This window comes from Pimephales promelas, chromosome 3, assembly GCF_988280905.1.
Source record: "Pimephales promelas chromosome 3, fPimPro1.hap1.1, whole genome shotgun sequence".
Taxonomy (NCBI): domain Eukaryota; kingdom Metazoa; phylum Chordata; class Actinopteri; order Cypriniformes; family Leuciscidae; genus Pimephales; species Pimephales promelas.
The window spans coordinates 11,119,980-11,134,178 of NC_142771.1; the positions used below are offsets into that span (position 1 = coordinate 11,119,980).

At 39.8% G+C, this 14,199-nt stretch overlaps 3 protein-coding genes across 7 annotated transcripts; 1 reads left to right on the top strand and 2 right to left on the bottom strand.

Annotated features, from left to right (window-relative positions):
- Window positions 1-1,402: 1,402 nt before the first annotated feature.
- Window positions 1,403-5,958, bottom strand: LOC120481570 (uncharacterized). Of its 2 annotated transcripts, none has more exons than XM_039675284.2 (4): window positions 5,802-5,958; window positions 5,488-5,729; window positions 2,459-2,671; window positions 1,403-2,246 (listed from the first exon to the last, which is right to left on the bottom strand). In XM_039675284.2, the coding sequence occupies exons 3-4, from the start codon at window positions 2,541-2,543 to the stop codon at window positions 1,477-1,479; spliced, it is 855 nt and encodes a 284-aa protein (XP_039531218.2). In that variant the 5' UTR covers window positions 2,544-2,671; window positions 5,488-5,729; window positions 5,802-5,958; the 3' UTR covers window positions 1,403-1,476. The 2 variants fall into 2 exon arrangements, with proteins under 2 accessions (XP_039531218.2, XP_039531219.2); XM_039675285.2 differs by adding an exon at window positions 2,858-2,901 and having other exon boundaries at window positions 5,488-5,958.
- Window positions 4,935-9,093, top strand: LOC120481568 (uncharacterized). 4 transcript variants are annotated; one of them, XM_039675281.2, is made up of 3 exons: window positions 4,935-4,977; window positions 7,434-7,658; window positions 7,918-9,093. In XM_039675281.2, the coding sequence occupies exons 2-3, from the start codon at window positions 7,635-7,637 to the stop codon at window positions 8,764-8,766; spliced, it is 873 nt and encodes a 290-aa protein (XP_039531215.2). In that variant the 5' UTR covers window positions 4,935-4,977; window positions 7,434-7,634; the 3' UTR covers window positions 8,767-9,093. The 4 variants fall into 4 exon arrangements, with proteins under 4 accessions (XP_039531215.2, XP_039531217.2, XP_039531216.2 ...); XM_039675283.2 differs by lacking the exon at window positions 4,935-4,977 and adding an exon at window positions 6,014-6,454; XM_039675282.2 differs by lacking the exon at window positions 4,935-4,977 and adding an exon at window positions 7,235-7,277.
- Window positions 9,094-9,156: 63 nt separating this feature from the next.
- On the bottom strand, window positions 9,157-12,126 carry LOC120481552 (uncharacterized). Its single transcript, XM_089128237.1, has 4 exons — window positions 11,575-12,126; window positions 11,099-11,230; window positions 10,714-10,851; window positions 9,157-10,437 (listed from the first exon to the last, which is right to left on the bottom strand). Exons 3-4 carry the CDS (start codon window positions 10,758-10,760, stop codon window positions 9,405-9,407), a joined length of 1,080 nt encoding a protein of 359 aa, XP_088984363.1. The 5' UTR covers window positions 10,761-10,851; window positions 11,099-11,230; window positions 11,575-12,126; the 3' UTR covers window positions 9,157-9,404.
- Between the last annotated feature and the right edge of the window lie 2,073 nt (window positions 12,127-14,199).

Below are 14,199 nucleotides of genomic sequence, written 5' to 3' on the forward strand. Positions count from 1 at the left end.
ACCAAAATTATATTTAAAAGTTTATTTCCTTGAAAAATGGATTCATGATGGACTCGCTCATTTTATAAGTTTTGTCCCTAAGTTCAATATTCACAATTCCCTTTTTCCTGAGCATGGTCTTGGCCAAGACTTTTCGTCCCTGGAACGAGCTTCGCATCTGCTATAGTCCTCTATGATAAACATTAGATGGCATCATTGAGCTAGTTTTTTTTTCACAGACGATTGCTTTTAAAATAAATTATTTGGGGTTTAAACCATTTTGCCCAAATTGAAGAAAAAAATATCAGGTTCAGTATCTTTAAGTATCTTTTTGGCTACTTTGTAGTTTTACTGAGTAAATATATCTATATATATATATATATATATACATTTTGCTTATACATTAATACATTTGTGATGTAATGTTTACATTTAGCATGAGCATCATTCTGCAGCCTATTTCTGCTAAAAATGCAGCAATATCGCCATCTACAGGGCATTAAAAAGGGATAGTTCACTTTGAAATTATTTTTTGATATGTTTTAGCTTACCTCAAGGGCATCCAAGATGTAGGTGTCTTTGTTTCCACAGTATTTTCAATTTTTACATTTTTCGGTCAAACCGGTGTTGTCTGTCAGTCATATAATGCAGTTTTAGGGGATCCACCTCAAAGAGCATGCACAAAGAAGTTAAAATTAAACGTGATTTAATGACTCGTAAATGTAAGTACATATTGATGGCCTAAGACACGAAACAAGTGGTTTGTGGGAGAAAACAAACAGTATTTATATAGTTTTTACCTCTGAACCGAACTGAACCGTTTCCAGACTTTACGCCGGAAGTGAGCTGTCACGCATTGTTTACACTGAGATTTCGGAAGTTTTACCTTTCAGCATTTAGATGTACGGGAAATCGCTAGACGATTTCGATATATCTAAATATGTTTAGTGAAAGGCAAAACTTAAAGGCCACCTTCGATTTCGATATATCTAAATATGTTTAGTGAAAGGTAAAGCTAAGGCCATCTAAATTCGATCCAATGGCGGTACTACTCGATTAGGCGAAGGTCTCACACGTGTTTGGTCTCTTCTCTTGGCAAAGTGATTTTTTCATTTTACATTTTATCTTATGTATTAATTATATATCATTATATATAGGCTATATATGTTTATTGACTATTCCTTTATATTCTAATGAAAATAGTCAATCTGTTAGAGTAATCAAATATAACAATTTGTTATGTCAAGTAAATGTATTACTACAATTTCGAAAAGTTCAAAAAACATCAAATGCTCTAGAATAAGAGGAAAATTTAAAAAATCATATGTAAACATGACCTTACAGTGGAAAGTTACTGTGTTATCCCAGAATTATTTCCATTCACCCTTTTTGTTTTAATATCTAAAATATAAAAACACAAATCTTGTGGCATTTCACAGCAACACTAGTTTATTAGTTAACTACACATTTACTTTATGTGAATGGCAAAACATTTGCTCACTGTGACGCAGAACAATGCTTTCTAATATGAACCAATCGACTTGCTGAATATTTGAAACTCTTCCCACACTGAGTACAGTCGTACGGCTTCTCTCCAGTGTGAACTCGCTCGTGTAATTTCAGGGATCCAGACATAGTGAAACTCTTGTCACAATGTGAGCACTTGTAAGGTTTTTCTCCAGTGTGAACTCGTTGATGCAGTTTCAGACCACTAGATGTAGTATAGCTTTTCCCACAGTCAAAGCACATATAATCTCTCACTTCATTGTGTGTTTTCTCGTGCAGTTTAAAATACTTCATCCATGAAAAACTCTTTCCACAGAGAGGACACACATAAGGCTTCTCATCTGAATGAACTTTCAGGTGTGATTTTAGATGTGATGGTGAGATAAAATCTTTACCACACTGATCACAGTTAAATGTTTTTTCTCCAGAGTGAATGAGCAGATGAAGACTGAGAGATGATGAATGAGAAAAACTCTTTCCACACTGAGTGCATGTATACGGTTTCTCACCAGTGTGAATTCTCATGTGTATGTTGAGGTGTCCTCTGAATGTGAAACTCTTTCCACACTGAGTGCATGAATACGGTTTCTCTCCAGTGTGAGTTCTCATGTGTGTTTTAAGGTTTCCTTTCCGTGAGAAACTCTTTCCACACTGAGTGCAGGTGTGTGTCTTTTTGGCTTTTGTTCTTTGAATTGTAACATTACGATGTTCCTCCTTCACTTCATTCAGTTCTTGTCTTTGCTCTTTCACTCTCACCTGGTCTAAAATACATAGAAATACAGTTAGAATCAGTTCAAGTGAACCTTTATTTAATAGCAGAAAACAACAGAGTTTTGTCATTCACTTGTTAATAAAAATGTTTGACAACTGTTATATACAAGGCTATGATCTTTATCGTTTATCATCCAAATACTGATGTTTATTTCATATCTACCAAAGCATTAACAATGAAGAATCAAGAATGGACACCAACCTGTTTGTTCCTCAGTATCTTCATGTTGTATTCTGGATGGTTCTGGATCACTCATGTCTTCAATCTCCTCTTTAATAAACTCCATCTTCAACAGTCACACAGGTGTCAGCTGCTACTCCTGGAGTTGGGAATATTCCCAGTTTTTATTGGTGAATTGTTGTGGGAGGGGCTTCACTGCAGGTGTGAACTGTGATCACTGTGTTTTTATCCAATCTGCATTTAAAAGTACAGGGCCATCATGTTAAACTGAGCAGCTGAAAAACTTCTTTGTCTCCAAAAGTTCCCTGTTTTCAGCTCATTCATTATGGTGATGTCTGAGATCTTCAGTAAAACGATTTAATGTGTCATTTAAAACGATTACAGGTGTCAACAGGCTGAAACAAACTACAGCATCATCACCTTTCACTTCAGTTCTTGTCTTTGCTCTTTCACTTCCATCTGGTCTGAAAACATTAAAACATTAAATTGTTAGTGTAGGATCCAAATGTGTGTTTATCTTTGTTGGGCCACTAGATGGTGCTGGTGGATGGGGGGTTTAAACCCGGATGTTGTTAAACCTCTTTCTGAACGAGATGTCGTTAGAGTTGCGGAGCCTACAGGATGGAGAAAGAAAGCTACAGTCCTAAAAGAGATAAACCCGAGATCATATCTTGTTCATACAGAAGATGGGCAGACCTTACGGAGAAATCGACAGAGTTTGCTTAAGACTGCAGAGAAATGTCCTTTGGATGAGCCAACTGTGGAGCTGATGTCCCCTGAAATGCAGTCTTGTGAAATGCCCTCAATGCCCTCTGTTGATCAGCAACTTGATCCTGATTCTGAACTTGATTCCTCTGTACCAAAGACTGACATTCCTATCTTACGGAGATCTAATCGAGTTCGAAAACCACTTGTTCGAATGGACTTGTAATTGGTAAAAAAATGAATTGAGTGTTATATAGTCAAGTGTTTGTAATTATGTGAAAGTTCATGTAACATGTAGTAAAAAAAAAAAAAAAAAAAAAAAAAGGAAAAGAGATGTAATGAGTACAGCTGTATGATTGATTCCTGCAGATGGCAGTAATGTGTTGTATAAGATGAAGTGCATTGGCTAAAGAGTGGGGTGGTAATGGAGATATGCTGTGTGTACAACCACGTGGAATAAAAGAAGCCTGTGCCAGTTATTTCTCTTATCTTTATTATTGTTGCCTGAACAATACAACCGCTACGGCAGTTTGTTAAATCAGAGCCCGTCTAACGGAGAGCCTTGGCACTTCCTATTAGCCCCATTATGCATCATCTTGGTTGCAGTTCCATTAGAATTCCACTGGAGGTGATCACGGGCGAGTGCAGAATGAATGGGAGTCTATGGGGCTAAACGGCTAAATGTGTCTCTTTCACCTGCTTGTCGTTAAATCAACATAGATTTTATTGTTGATTCCGCAAGTTCAATATAGATTCTAGGTCAAAAGTCGAATGAACGAGTACTTATGTCCTTTTGATTTCTAACAGGTTAGGCGGTTGTTGGCCGGAACACGCTAGCATTCTGCTATTGTGTGACGTCATCACAGTTTTGAACGGATTTTTAGAACAGATAAGTGAACTTAAAAATGCAATTTTCAGCTGAGAGTATTATCTTAGCCCTCCCTTTTGAATGCAACTTTAAAATTACTTGACAAAAAATTACATCCTGAGAAAAGTGGATTTCTGGGGTGAAACCCCATTGACTCCCATTTATTCTGCATTTGACCGCATGGACAGAGACGTGTTACTGCAGCCAGTCCAGAAACCGGAAGTAACCAGCCAGTACCAATTCTCTTCAATTGCACATTCTCTGGTTAAATGCTGTTGTCGTGTTAATTTCTGGGAATCCTCGAGGGCTTGTGGACCTTGTTGTACTGTGCATCTGTGTGGAGGACAATAAAAATGGTACTTTTGCAATGAAGACTAATTTACACGTAACAACAGGTTCAGCATTAGCCGCCTGGCGTGTCATTACAAATAGCTACAGTATTACAGTATTTTTATTCCTTGAACTTATTAGTTTATTGTACGTACAGTAAGGGAATTATTGTCAAAGTTCCACCTGTAGTAAGTCCGTGTGGTCGCTGGGAAAGCACTACAGCCCTTTGGAACGCGGAAAAATAGTTACGTTCATTTACAGTTAATTTTTCATAAACAAAATTGACAATGGTACGTTATTATGGAAATTAAATGGTAGTTATTGTGGAAATTTCACTTGCAAGTCAGTCAGGTCACTGGGAAAGCACTACAGCCTTTGAAACACGAAAAGAATACTTTAGGGGAAATGCAGTATTTTTTTAAATAAATTTTGGTACGTACAGTAAGGGTATTGTCAAAATTTCACCTGTAGGCTAGTCACAGTGGTCATTAGGAAAGCACTACAGCCCTAGGACCATAAAAAATATTTTAGGTGAATTACATGCAGTTGTCTGTTTGCACACAATGAAAAAAAATACAACTTTTTAGACGGTCCCTATCTTACCATTCGACATTGGACATTCAGTGGACATTCGCAAGTAAGTAGTTATGCCATTAAAACATACTTGCCCATTTTGTTTCGATTGTGGAAAATGTTGTAGTTGACCATCTTTGTTGTCATAAGATCATGTAGCTGCTTCTAATTTGCAAAAATGTGCTTTATTGCCCGTATTGAGAACGTTCTTAAGCAAAAAAGGCTAATGTGTGAATATAAGATCACCTTTACCCAAGTCTTTATATCACGCAATTCTGACTTTATATCTTGCAAATCTGACTTTATATCAGTCACGCAATTGTGACTTTATAACACGCGACTTGAATTAATCACGCATTCTGACTTTATCTCTAAATTCTGAGAAATAAAGTCAGAATTGCGAGATGTAACCTCGCAATTGTGAGAAGAAAAAGTCAGAATTGTGAGATAAAAGTCGCAATTACCTTATTTTTTTCATTCTGTGGCGGAAACAAGCATCATTATCAGCAAACACAACAGTAAACAAAGCAACTCGTAATCTGAAAACAGGCATAAATTCAGGCAGCAAACTTACATAAATCAGTCCACAGTATAAATCAATCCAGGACAGTCAGCATATAATCCCGAAGAGAATAAACAGTCCAAGAGTAATCCACGTAAACGGGAAAACAAAACCACAGGAAGGAACACTCAGAGTTCACCAGGGAAAGACAGTTAAAGAAATGGATTTCAACGGAGAAGACTGGAGCGATTATTGCACTTCCTGTCTGATGCGACTGGCTCATATGCTGCGTCCCAATTCGCATACTATCCGTCCTAAATAGTATTCGAAAATAGAATTAGTACGTCCCAAACCGTAGTATGTTGAAATGAGTGTTTCAAAGATACCCGGATGGTCTACTTTTTCCGGTCAGAATCCGAAGTGTTGATCGATGCACACTCTTCTAGGTGCGAAGTGGACTTCACAGGGTATTTTGCCATCTTAAGTGAGATTCCAATTCAAAGGGAACGAACATGTTCAGTTCGAAGGGCACTGCAAACAACATAGGGAATAAGGGAACATTGATACATCACTTCACAGGAAGTCAGTGAAGTCCACTTCAACTGACCGTGTTCAGGGAGTAGGGAGCAGTGAACACTTGTGTAGGGACCCTATCGAATGGAACGCACCTACGGCTGATATTGCCCACAAACCATTGCGCGTTGGACGAGGATTCGGTTAGAACCCTATGGTTAGAACTACAAACACGAGTAAAAAGTTTTAAAAAACTACAGACTCGTAGTCGATACGGAGGACGCACGAGTCCCCGCGGTTGTGTAGAGAGGTTTAGATAAAGAGCTTTGAGTGATTAATTATCAGTATCTAACCTGACGAAAATGAATTTATTCAATGTTGTCCACATTATATTGCATTTGCAGCAGCATTGATCTTTTGTAAAGACACGTTAGCCATTACGTTTTAAATGCATCATTATCAAATTGCAAACACGAGGAGAGCATGAAAGACCCTCAACTGGCAGATGAACGTGCTCTCCGAAACGGTAGGAAATAAAATTAGATAGAATGGAGGATTTTAACTGTGACAAGATGATTGACAGGGCAGTTTACGGTGGATGGATGCACGCAGCACGCGACAGAGCTGTCCGTTAAAGATGACGTAATGTCCCAAAGCTTGCTTACTCTTTTGCTACACACTCAAAAGTATGTACTTTTTCCTCACAAAAAGAGTACATACTTTTAGGGCGTAGTATAAGTAAGCGAATTGGGACGTCACGCAGCAATAGAATTATTTATACATGGGCCCGCGCGATACGTAACGTCCGCCATTTTGCGAAGGGCAAGACTGATAAATAAGATATACATTTATCAACCGATTTCAGTGGGTTGTACGTGGTGTAGGATCCGTTATAGTAATTGTACAACAGTGCAAAGCATGCAAATAGTAAATATAAGATAAAGTGAAGTAGCAATATTAAATAGTTTAGTAAATAAAAAACAAACAAAAAAGTATACAGCAAATTAGTAATGGATATAATATAATTATATAATATTATAATGGCCTATGAGTATATAAAATAATTTGTTTATTTCAAAATATTCATAGATTTGCTATGAAAAAAATCAATTGTCACACCCCTATTATATTTAAATCTAAACAGTACATGAAAATATTTCTTAAATATATACAAGCATGTGTGTGTATTTATATATATATAATAATTATACACAGTGCACCCACATATATTATGTAAACACACACTTTTAATTCGTTTGACAGCCATATCTCCTTGAACTCATTCTAACAACTTAATGTTTTCAGTCTCGATGGAAGTGAAAGAGCAAAGACAAAAACTGAAGTGAAAGGTGGTGATGCTGTAGTTTGTTTCAGCCTGTTGACACCAATAAAACGATTTAATGTGCCAATTTACTGAAGATGCATACATCACCATAATGAATGAGCTGAAAAGAGTTTTTCAGCTGCCCAGTTTAACATGATGGCCCTGTACTTTTTAAATGCAGATTGGATAAAAACACAGTGATCGCAGTTCACACCTGCAGTGAAGCCCCTCCCACAACAATTCACCAATAAATACAGGGAATATTTCCATCATCCTACAAGAGAAGGACAAACTCCAGGAGTAGCAGCTGACATCTGTGTGACTGTTGAAGGTAAAGAGGAGATTGAAGACACGAGTGATCCAGAACCATCCAGAATAAAACATGAAGATACTGAGGAACAAAAAGGTTGGTGTCCATTTTTCATTCTTCATTGTTGATGCTTTGATAGATGTGAATTAATAAGCAAATGGATGTTAGAGAAATACATCCAAAGGATCATAACCTTGTATACAGCAGTTGTCAAAGTTTACTATATTAACAAGTGAATGACAGAATATCAGAATAATGACAGAATAAATAAGTGAAAGATCTGATCTATGTTGTTTTCTGCTATTAAATAAAGGTTCACTTGAACTGATTCTAACTGTATTTCTGTGTATTTTAGGTGAGAGTAAAAGGGCAAAGACAAGAACTGAATGAAATGCAGGAGGAACATCGTAACGTTACAATTAAAAAAACAAAAGCCAAAAAGACACACACCTGCACTCATTGTGGAAAGAGTTTCATACATAAAGGACACTGTAACAGACACATGAGAACTCACACTGGAGAGAAACCGTACGAATGTACTCAGTGTGGGAAGTGTTTCACAAGTAAAGGAGACCTTAACAAACACATGAGAATTCACACTGGAGAGAAACCGTATACATGCACTCAGTGTGGAAAGAGTTTCAGAGATGCATCATGTCTCAGTGTTCATCGGCTCATTCACTCTGGAGAAAAGCCATTTAATTGTGATCAGTGTGGTAAAGATTTTATGTCATCACCACAACTAAAATCACACCTGAAAGTTCATTCAGACAAGAAGCCTTATGTGTGTCCTCTCTGTGGAAAGAGTTTTTTATGGCTTTACAATTTTAAACAGCACCAGAAAACACACAATCAAGTGAGAGATTATATGTGCTTTGACTGTGGGAAGAGTTATACTACATCTCGTGATCTGAAACGGCACCAAAGAATTCATACTGGAGAAAAACCTTACAAGTGCTCACATTGTGACAAGAGTTTCACTATGTCTGGAAACCTGAAATCTCACGAGCGAGTTCACACTGGAGAAAAACCTTACAAGTGCTCATATTGTGACAAGAGTTTCACTCAGTCTGGAAACCTGAAATCACACATGCAAGTTCACACTGGAGAGAAGCCGTACGACTGTACTCAGTGTGGGAACAGTTTCAAATATTCAAGAAGTCTAGTGACTCATATTAGAAAGCATTGTTCTGCGTCACAGTGAGCAAATGTTTTGCCATTCGATTCACATTTAGTAAATGTGTAGTTAGTTCACTAATAAACTAGTGTTGCTGTGAAATGCCACACGATTTGTGTTTCATATGTTGGGGAACAATAAAATGATTGAAAATTATTGTCATTCAACGCTTACTCAAAGAAAATTAAAAATACCAAAATGAAAAGAGACTGGAAAGAAATGCAGAAAAAAAACAATCAGGTTCATTAATTTAAAAAAAAAAAAAAATCCCTGAATTTGATTCATTTTTTAATTGTAATATTTGCAAATGTGTTATATACCCAATTTTTTTTTGTCTAAAGAAAACAGGCAGAAAAATGACGCCCCACAATTTCCCCACAGAAATAGATTTTTGTTCCAAAACTCAAATCAAGCAAAAACATTTCATTAAACAGGATTTATTTGGTGATAAACAAGGAACATCCCATACGAATTAAACACTGAATTGATCTGTAAGAGAACTTCAGCATGAGTTCGACAAAACAACGTCACGATTTACATTGGCCATAATGGTGATCGTGACCGTCATGGCGGCCTTTGTGATCGTGACCACCGTGACATTTGTGGAAGCCATGACTGTCGTGGCGGCCGTTGTGATCGTGACCACCGTGGCCAAGGTGTCTGGCCTACTCAGGGTGCCTTGGCAGTTCAGCAGCAGGATTTGGAGCTTCACAGGCAGGCTTCACGGCAGGCTTCGGCGGCTCGGCCGCAGGCTTTACGGCAGGCTTCGGCGGCTCGGCCGCAGGCTTTACGGCAGGCTTCGGCGGCTCGGTAGGCTTCGGCAGCTCGGCAGGCTTCACGGCAGGCTTCGGCGGCTCGGCCGCAGGGTCCCCGGCAGGCTTCGGCGGCTTGGCCGCAGGCTTCATGACAGGCTTTGGTGGCTCGGCCGCAGGCTTTACGGCAGGCTTCGGCGGCTCGGTAGGCTTCGGCAGCTCGGCAGGCTTTACAGCAGGCTTCGGCAGCTCGGCAGGCTTCACGGCAGGCTTCGGCGGCTCGGCCGCAGGGTCCCCGGCAGGCTTCGGCGGCTTGGCCGCAGGCTTCATGACAGGCTTTGGTGGCTCGGCCGCAGGCTTTACGGCAGGCTTCGGCGGCTCGGTAGGCTTCGGCAGCTCGGCAGGCTTCACAGCAGGCTTCGGCAGCTCGGCAGGCTTCACGGCAGGCTTCGGCGGCTCGGCCGCAGGGTCCCCGGCAGGCTTCGGCGGCTTGGCCGCAGGCTTCATGACAGGCTTTGGTGGCTCGGCCGCAGGCTTCACGGCAGGCTTCGGCGGCTCGGCAGGCTTCACGGCAGGCTTCGGCGGCTCGGCAGGCTTCGGCAGCTCGGCAGCTCGGCAGGCTTCACAGCAGGCTTCGGCAGCTCGGCAGGCTTCACAGCAGGCTTCGGCGGCTCGGCAGGCTTCACAGCAGGCTTCGGCGGCTCGGCCGCAGGGTCCCCGGCAGGCTTCGGCGGCTTGGCCGCAGGCTTCATGACAGGCTTTGGTGGCTCGGCCGCAGGCTTTACGGCAGGCTTCGGCGGCTCGGCAGGCTTCACGGCAGGCTTCGGCGGCTCGGCCGCAGGCTTCATGACAGGCTTTGGTGGCTCGGCCGCAGGCTTCACGGCAGGCTTCGGCGGTTCGGCTGCAGGCTCCATGGCAGGCTTCGGTGGCTCGGCCGCAGGGTTCACTGGAGGGATACAGATAGTCATCTTTAGTCTGTCCTTTCAGTGGCATTCAGCACAAAACTCAAATCAGGAATAGTAAGTGTTTCAGAGTGAACTTTATTTTAAATATTCATCATCTTTATTCATTTTATAAAGCTAATCTGTGAAACTTATCCGTGCTAAATTTCAGTTATTGTTCATGAAGTAGGATATGTCAACAGACTTATTAAAGACACACTGGGGTGAGGGGCTTGGGGAAACTGACCCACACACTCCATAACAAAGTATAATACAACTACCTGTGTATGGAGCCATACACTGACGTCCACATCCATTGCTGCAACATTTGTCATTGTCTGCACAGTCACTGTCATAGGAACACAACTGGTCACAATTTCCTCCTCCATTTTTGGTGCTCGGACACTCTCCTGGCTTTGCTGTTATGATGACACATGACAGAAAACATCACTGAATGCTCAAGGTCTCATTTACAGTTAGAGAGAGAGTTCGGTATAGAGAGTTAGAGAGAGTTCAGTAGTTCTACTTAATAATTTCATGTTTAGTTCCATGTGTTACTTGCGGTTTCTTTGCAATTATTTGTGAAGTTCACGAGCAACATCTGAACGAAAACTTTCAGTGCTTCTTTTGGGAGACCTCCAGCATCCATCATTAATTGAAACTCACTGAAAACAGGTGGCACACATGTGGGCCCACAGGGAAATTGACAGCATTTATGTCCTCCAGCGCAGTCTCCATCGGAAGTACATCCTCGACTGGATGGCACGACTGTCAGAATCACCGGACACTGACCGTACTCTACAGAAGAGGATTCAAGAGGATTGTTAAAAGGGACCAGGGAGTGTTGTAATGGTTTACAAGTCAGGGTTTTGAAATATAGGTTTCAAACTTGAAAATGTGCATATCTGCTTAATCAAGAAAAACTCAAATGAATCACTAAAAACTGTCAATCCGTTTTAAAGACAGAGTGGGGTTTCAACCTGTGTGTAATAGAAGCACAATGCAGATAGAAGACATGGACAGGTCGTGTTTTTTTCATAAGTTTACTATTGCAACTAAATGTACTGTAATTACTACATGTTCAAAATAAGTCATTTTGATCTTTCTTCAGACTGTGTAATGAAGCTAAAAGATCTTCTCACCTGCGACTTGTGTTTTGCACAAACACGCAGACAAGCACAATAAAACGACAATCAACGAGCAGTAGCTACACTCGAGCCGTCATCATCTCGTCCTGTGAACTCACAATGAGCTCTGCTGGAAAACACGCTGAATTAGTCAGTCAGGACAGACAGTGAGGAACACAAAACTACAACATGTACTGCTGTTGAATCGTGCACAATAAATCGCTGCATAAAAGTTTTCTGAAACTGGATTACTCCAACACTGATGAAACACTGATAGGTCTGGGTAACTCCCACCCTGATGAAACTCACCTGCCTGTAGCTTTCTAGTAGCCTAATCAGACCTGATTAGCTTGTTCAGGTGTGTTTGATTAGGATTGGATGAGCAGAGCACTTCGTTCACAACAGAATTCGTAATGGCCGTAAACTAATTAGTATTAGGCTGTGAATCAATACCTTGTCAAATACCCACACTTGCGGTCTTTGCACTTGACCACTTGTCTACTTGCATGTCTACTTGGCAGAAGTGTTCAAGTAGGCGTTAGAACTTTTGATTTCTCAACGATAGGACACACTTATAATCTTGTAAAAAAAAAAATGCTAATATTTACAGGGCTTTTATTTATTATATCTTCAATGCTTTGCATTAAAAAAAAAAACACATAGTGTGCCTATACATGACTGTTCTGTAGGCCTAGTCGGGCCAACTAGGGGCACTTTTAGCTTTGTGAAGTTGAAAATAACTTGTTCAAAAGTCTTGAAACACAGTCTCATAAGTTTTGAGGTCTGTAACATGACATACTTAGATTACAAGAGAAATTGTTAATATTTTACATTTTTTTCCAACAATGAACAAATGTCATATCCACCACATCTCATTGACGTATTAATTGACATCCTAATCCTGGCTTAATCTAAGTCCTGTCTGTGGAACTGGACCAATCATCTTTTTAATCACCACCCTGGATTTTTTAACTTGCAATGCAGTCATTTTCATTGATCTGTACTTTTACTCAAGTATGATTTTCAGGGACTCTTTACACACATTACAAGTTAAAGAATACAACATATAAAGAGCCGTTCAGACCGAACGTGTTTTGTAAGACATGGGCAGTGGACCGGGTAAAAACTAAGTATTCATTTTTATAGTAGTACTTATTTTAGCTCCACATCTTTAGAAGGCCGTGTCTTGTGCAAGACGCTGCAAAAGATGTGAGGTGTAAGTGCAAGGGTCCTTATAGTGCATGTTCACATAGAAAACAATGAAAAGCAATGCAGTGTAATGCAAAAAACGCAAGACACAGGGAAGTGGAATGGGAACAGTTTTTCCAATTCTTGATCAGTGGAATGTAAGAAAATGAAAGGTGTCAAGACATTTTTAAAAGATGCATTGTTTACATTGAAAACTCATGGAACTCAACAATGCATTCTGTGTGAAGGACGTGTCTATAAAGTAGTCAACATTTGAAGTGCACTCAAAAAAAAAAAAAACATTTGTCTAAAAATAAGATTTATGTATTTGAATTGCATATCAAATTTCCATCCATTTGGAGAACATAGTTTTAACAAACCAATTAATTATCTGAATGAGATTCATATTTGTCAGTCATATAAATGAAACAGGTTTATGTAGACTAATAGTACATAGACAAACGCCCATGTTAAATTAACACTGCTCAGTGTTCATATGTGTGCGCACTACAGAGTTAGGCCCTGTTTACACGAGAACGCTCGCGGGTGAAAACGTAAAAAATATTTTATCGGATGTGCCTTTCGTTTACACGGCGACGGCGTTTTTGAGGCTTAAAAACGCAAAAAAGTGAAACCACCCTCCAGAGTGGAAATCTTAAAAACGCTCCACCGCCGCGTTCCCGTGTAAACGGTAAAAACGCAAAAGTCTGCTTGACAGTGAAGGTTGTACGCAGGCGCGTGGACATGGTGTTGTTGTAGTATGCACTCCTAGCCGCCTGAAGCGCATTCTACATTGAATTTCATACACTTTTGCGTCACCATTTGCACGCGGATTTCCCACATAAAACGCTCGTCTAAACACAGAATAAAAAGTTATTACGCAACGCCACTTTTGCGTTTTCTCTTCAGAATCGTTTCCGTGTAAACATAGCCTTAAAGAACCACTGAAGCAGCGTTGAAGTTAATGAGATGATTAAGTGGTGATTGAACATTACTTATGAACACCCGCTGTTAAAAAGCAGAATCACTGAAGCAAAGAGAAAAGCAAGAACTCCTACAATTGACTGCAGCCAAAGCCTTAGATGAAATCAACTGACGATAATATAAGACAGTATTAGTCGTTATATTCTACAGAGGAGGATTAAACAACTCCGATGTAAAAAATATGTAATGCAAATGGATGGAAATTTAATGCAATTAAAATACATAAATCTTTTGACATTTTATTTTGGTTTGTGATTTTGATCCACTTCAAATGTTGACTACTGTATATTAAAGGCTATATGAGACATTTTACTCACTCCATGATTTCCATCCTTTAATTTGATATTTTATAGTTTTCTGAAAAGTGAAACATAGAATAACTTATGAGTAGGTGTGTCCAAACATTCGACTAGTACCATATACAGTTTGTGCAAGCATGTCAAGCCAGAGGTCGAGAGCATGATGTAT

Excerpts from the sequence above, each read along its gene's own strand:
- LOC120481570 (XM_039675284.2), bottom strand. The coding sequence starts at position 2,543 with ATGGAGTTTATTAAAGAGGAGATTGAAGACATGAGTGATCCAGAACCA. Across the intron at positions 2,247-2,458 it reads AGATACTGAGGAACAAACAG|ACCAGGTGAGAGTGAAAGAG; the intron begins GTTGGTGTCCAT and ends TATGTATTTTAG.
- LOC120481568 (XM_039675281.2), top strand. The coding sequence starts at position 7,635 with ATGAAGATACTGAGGAACAAAAAG. Across the intron at positions 7,659-7,917 it reads AGATACTGAGGAACAAAAAG|GTGAGAGTAAAAGGGCAAAG; the intron begins GTTGGTGTCCAT and ends TGTGTATTTTAG.
- LOC120481552 (XM_089128237.1), bottom strand. The coding sequence starts at position 10,760 with ATGTTGCAGCAATGGATGTGGACGTCAGTGTATGGCTCCATACACAG. Across the intron at positions 10,438-10,713 it reads GTGTATGGCTCCATACACAG|TGAACCCTGCGGCCGAGCCA; the intron begins GTAGTTGTATTA and ends GTATCCCTCCAG.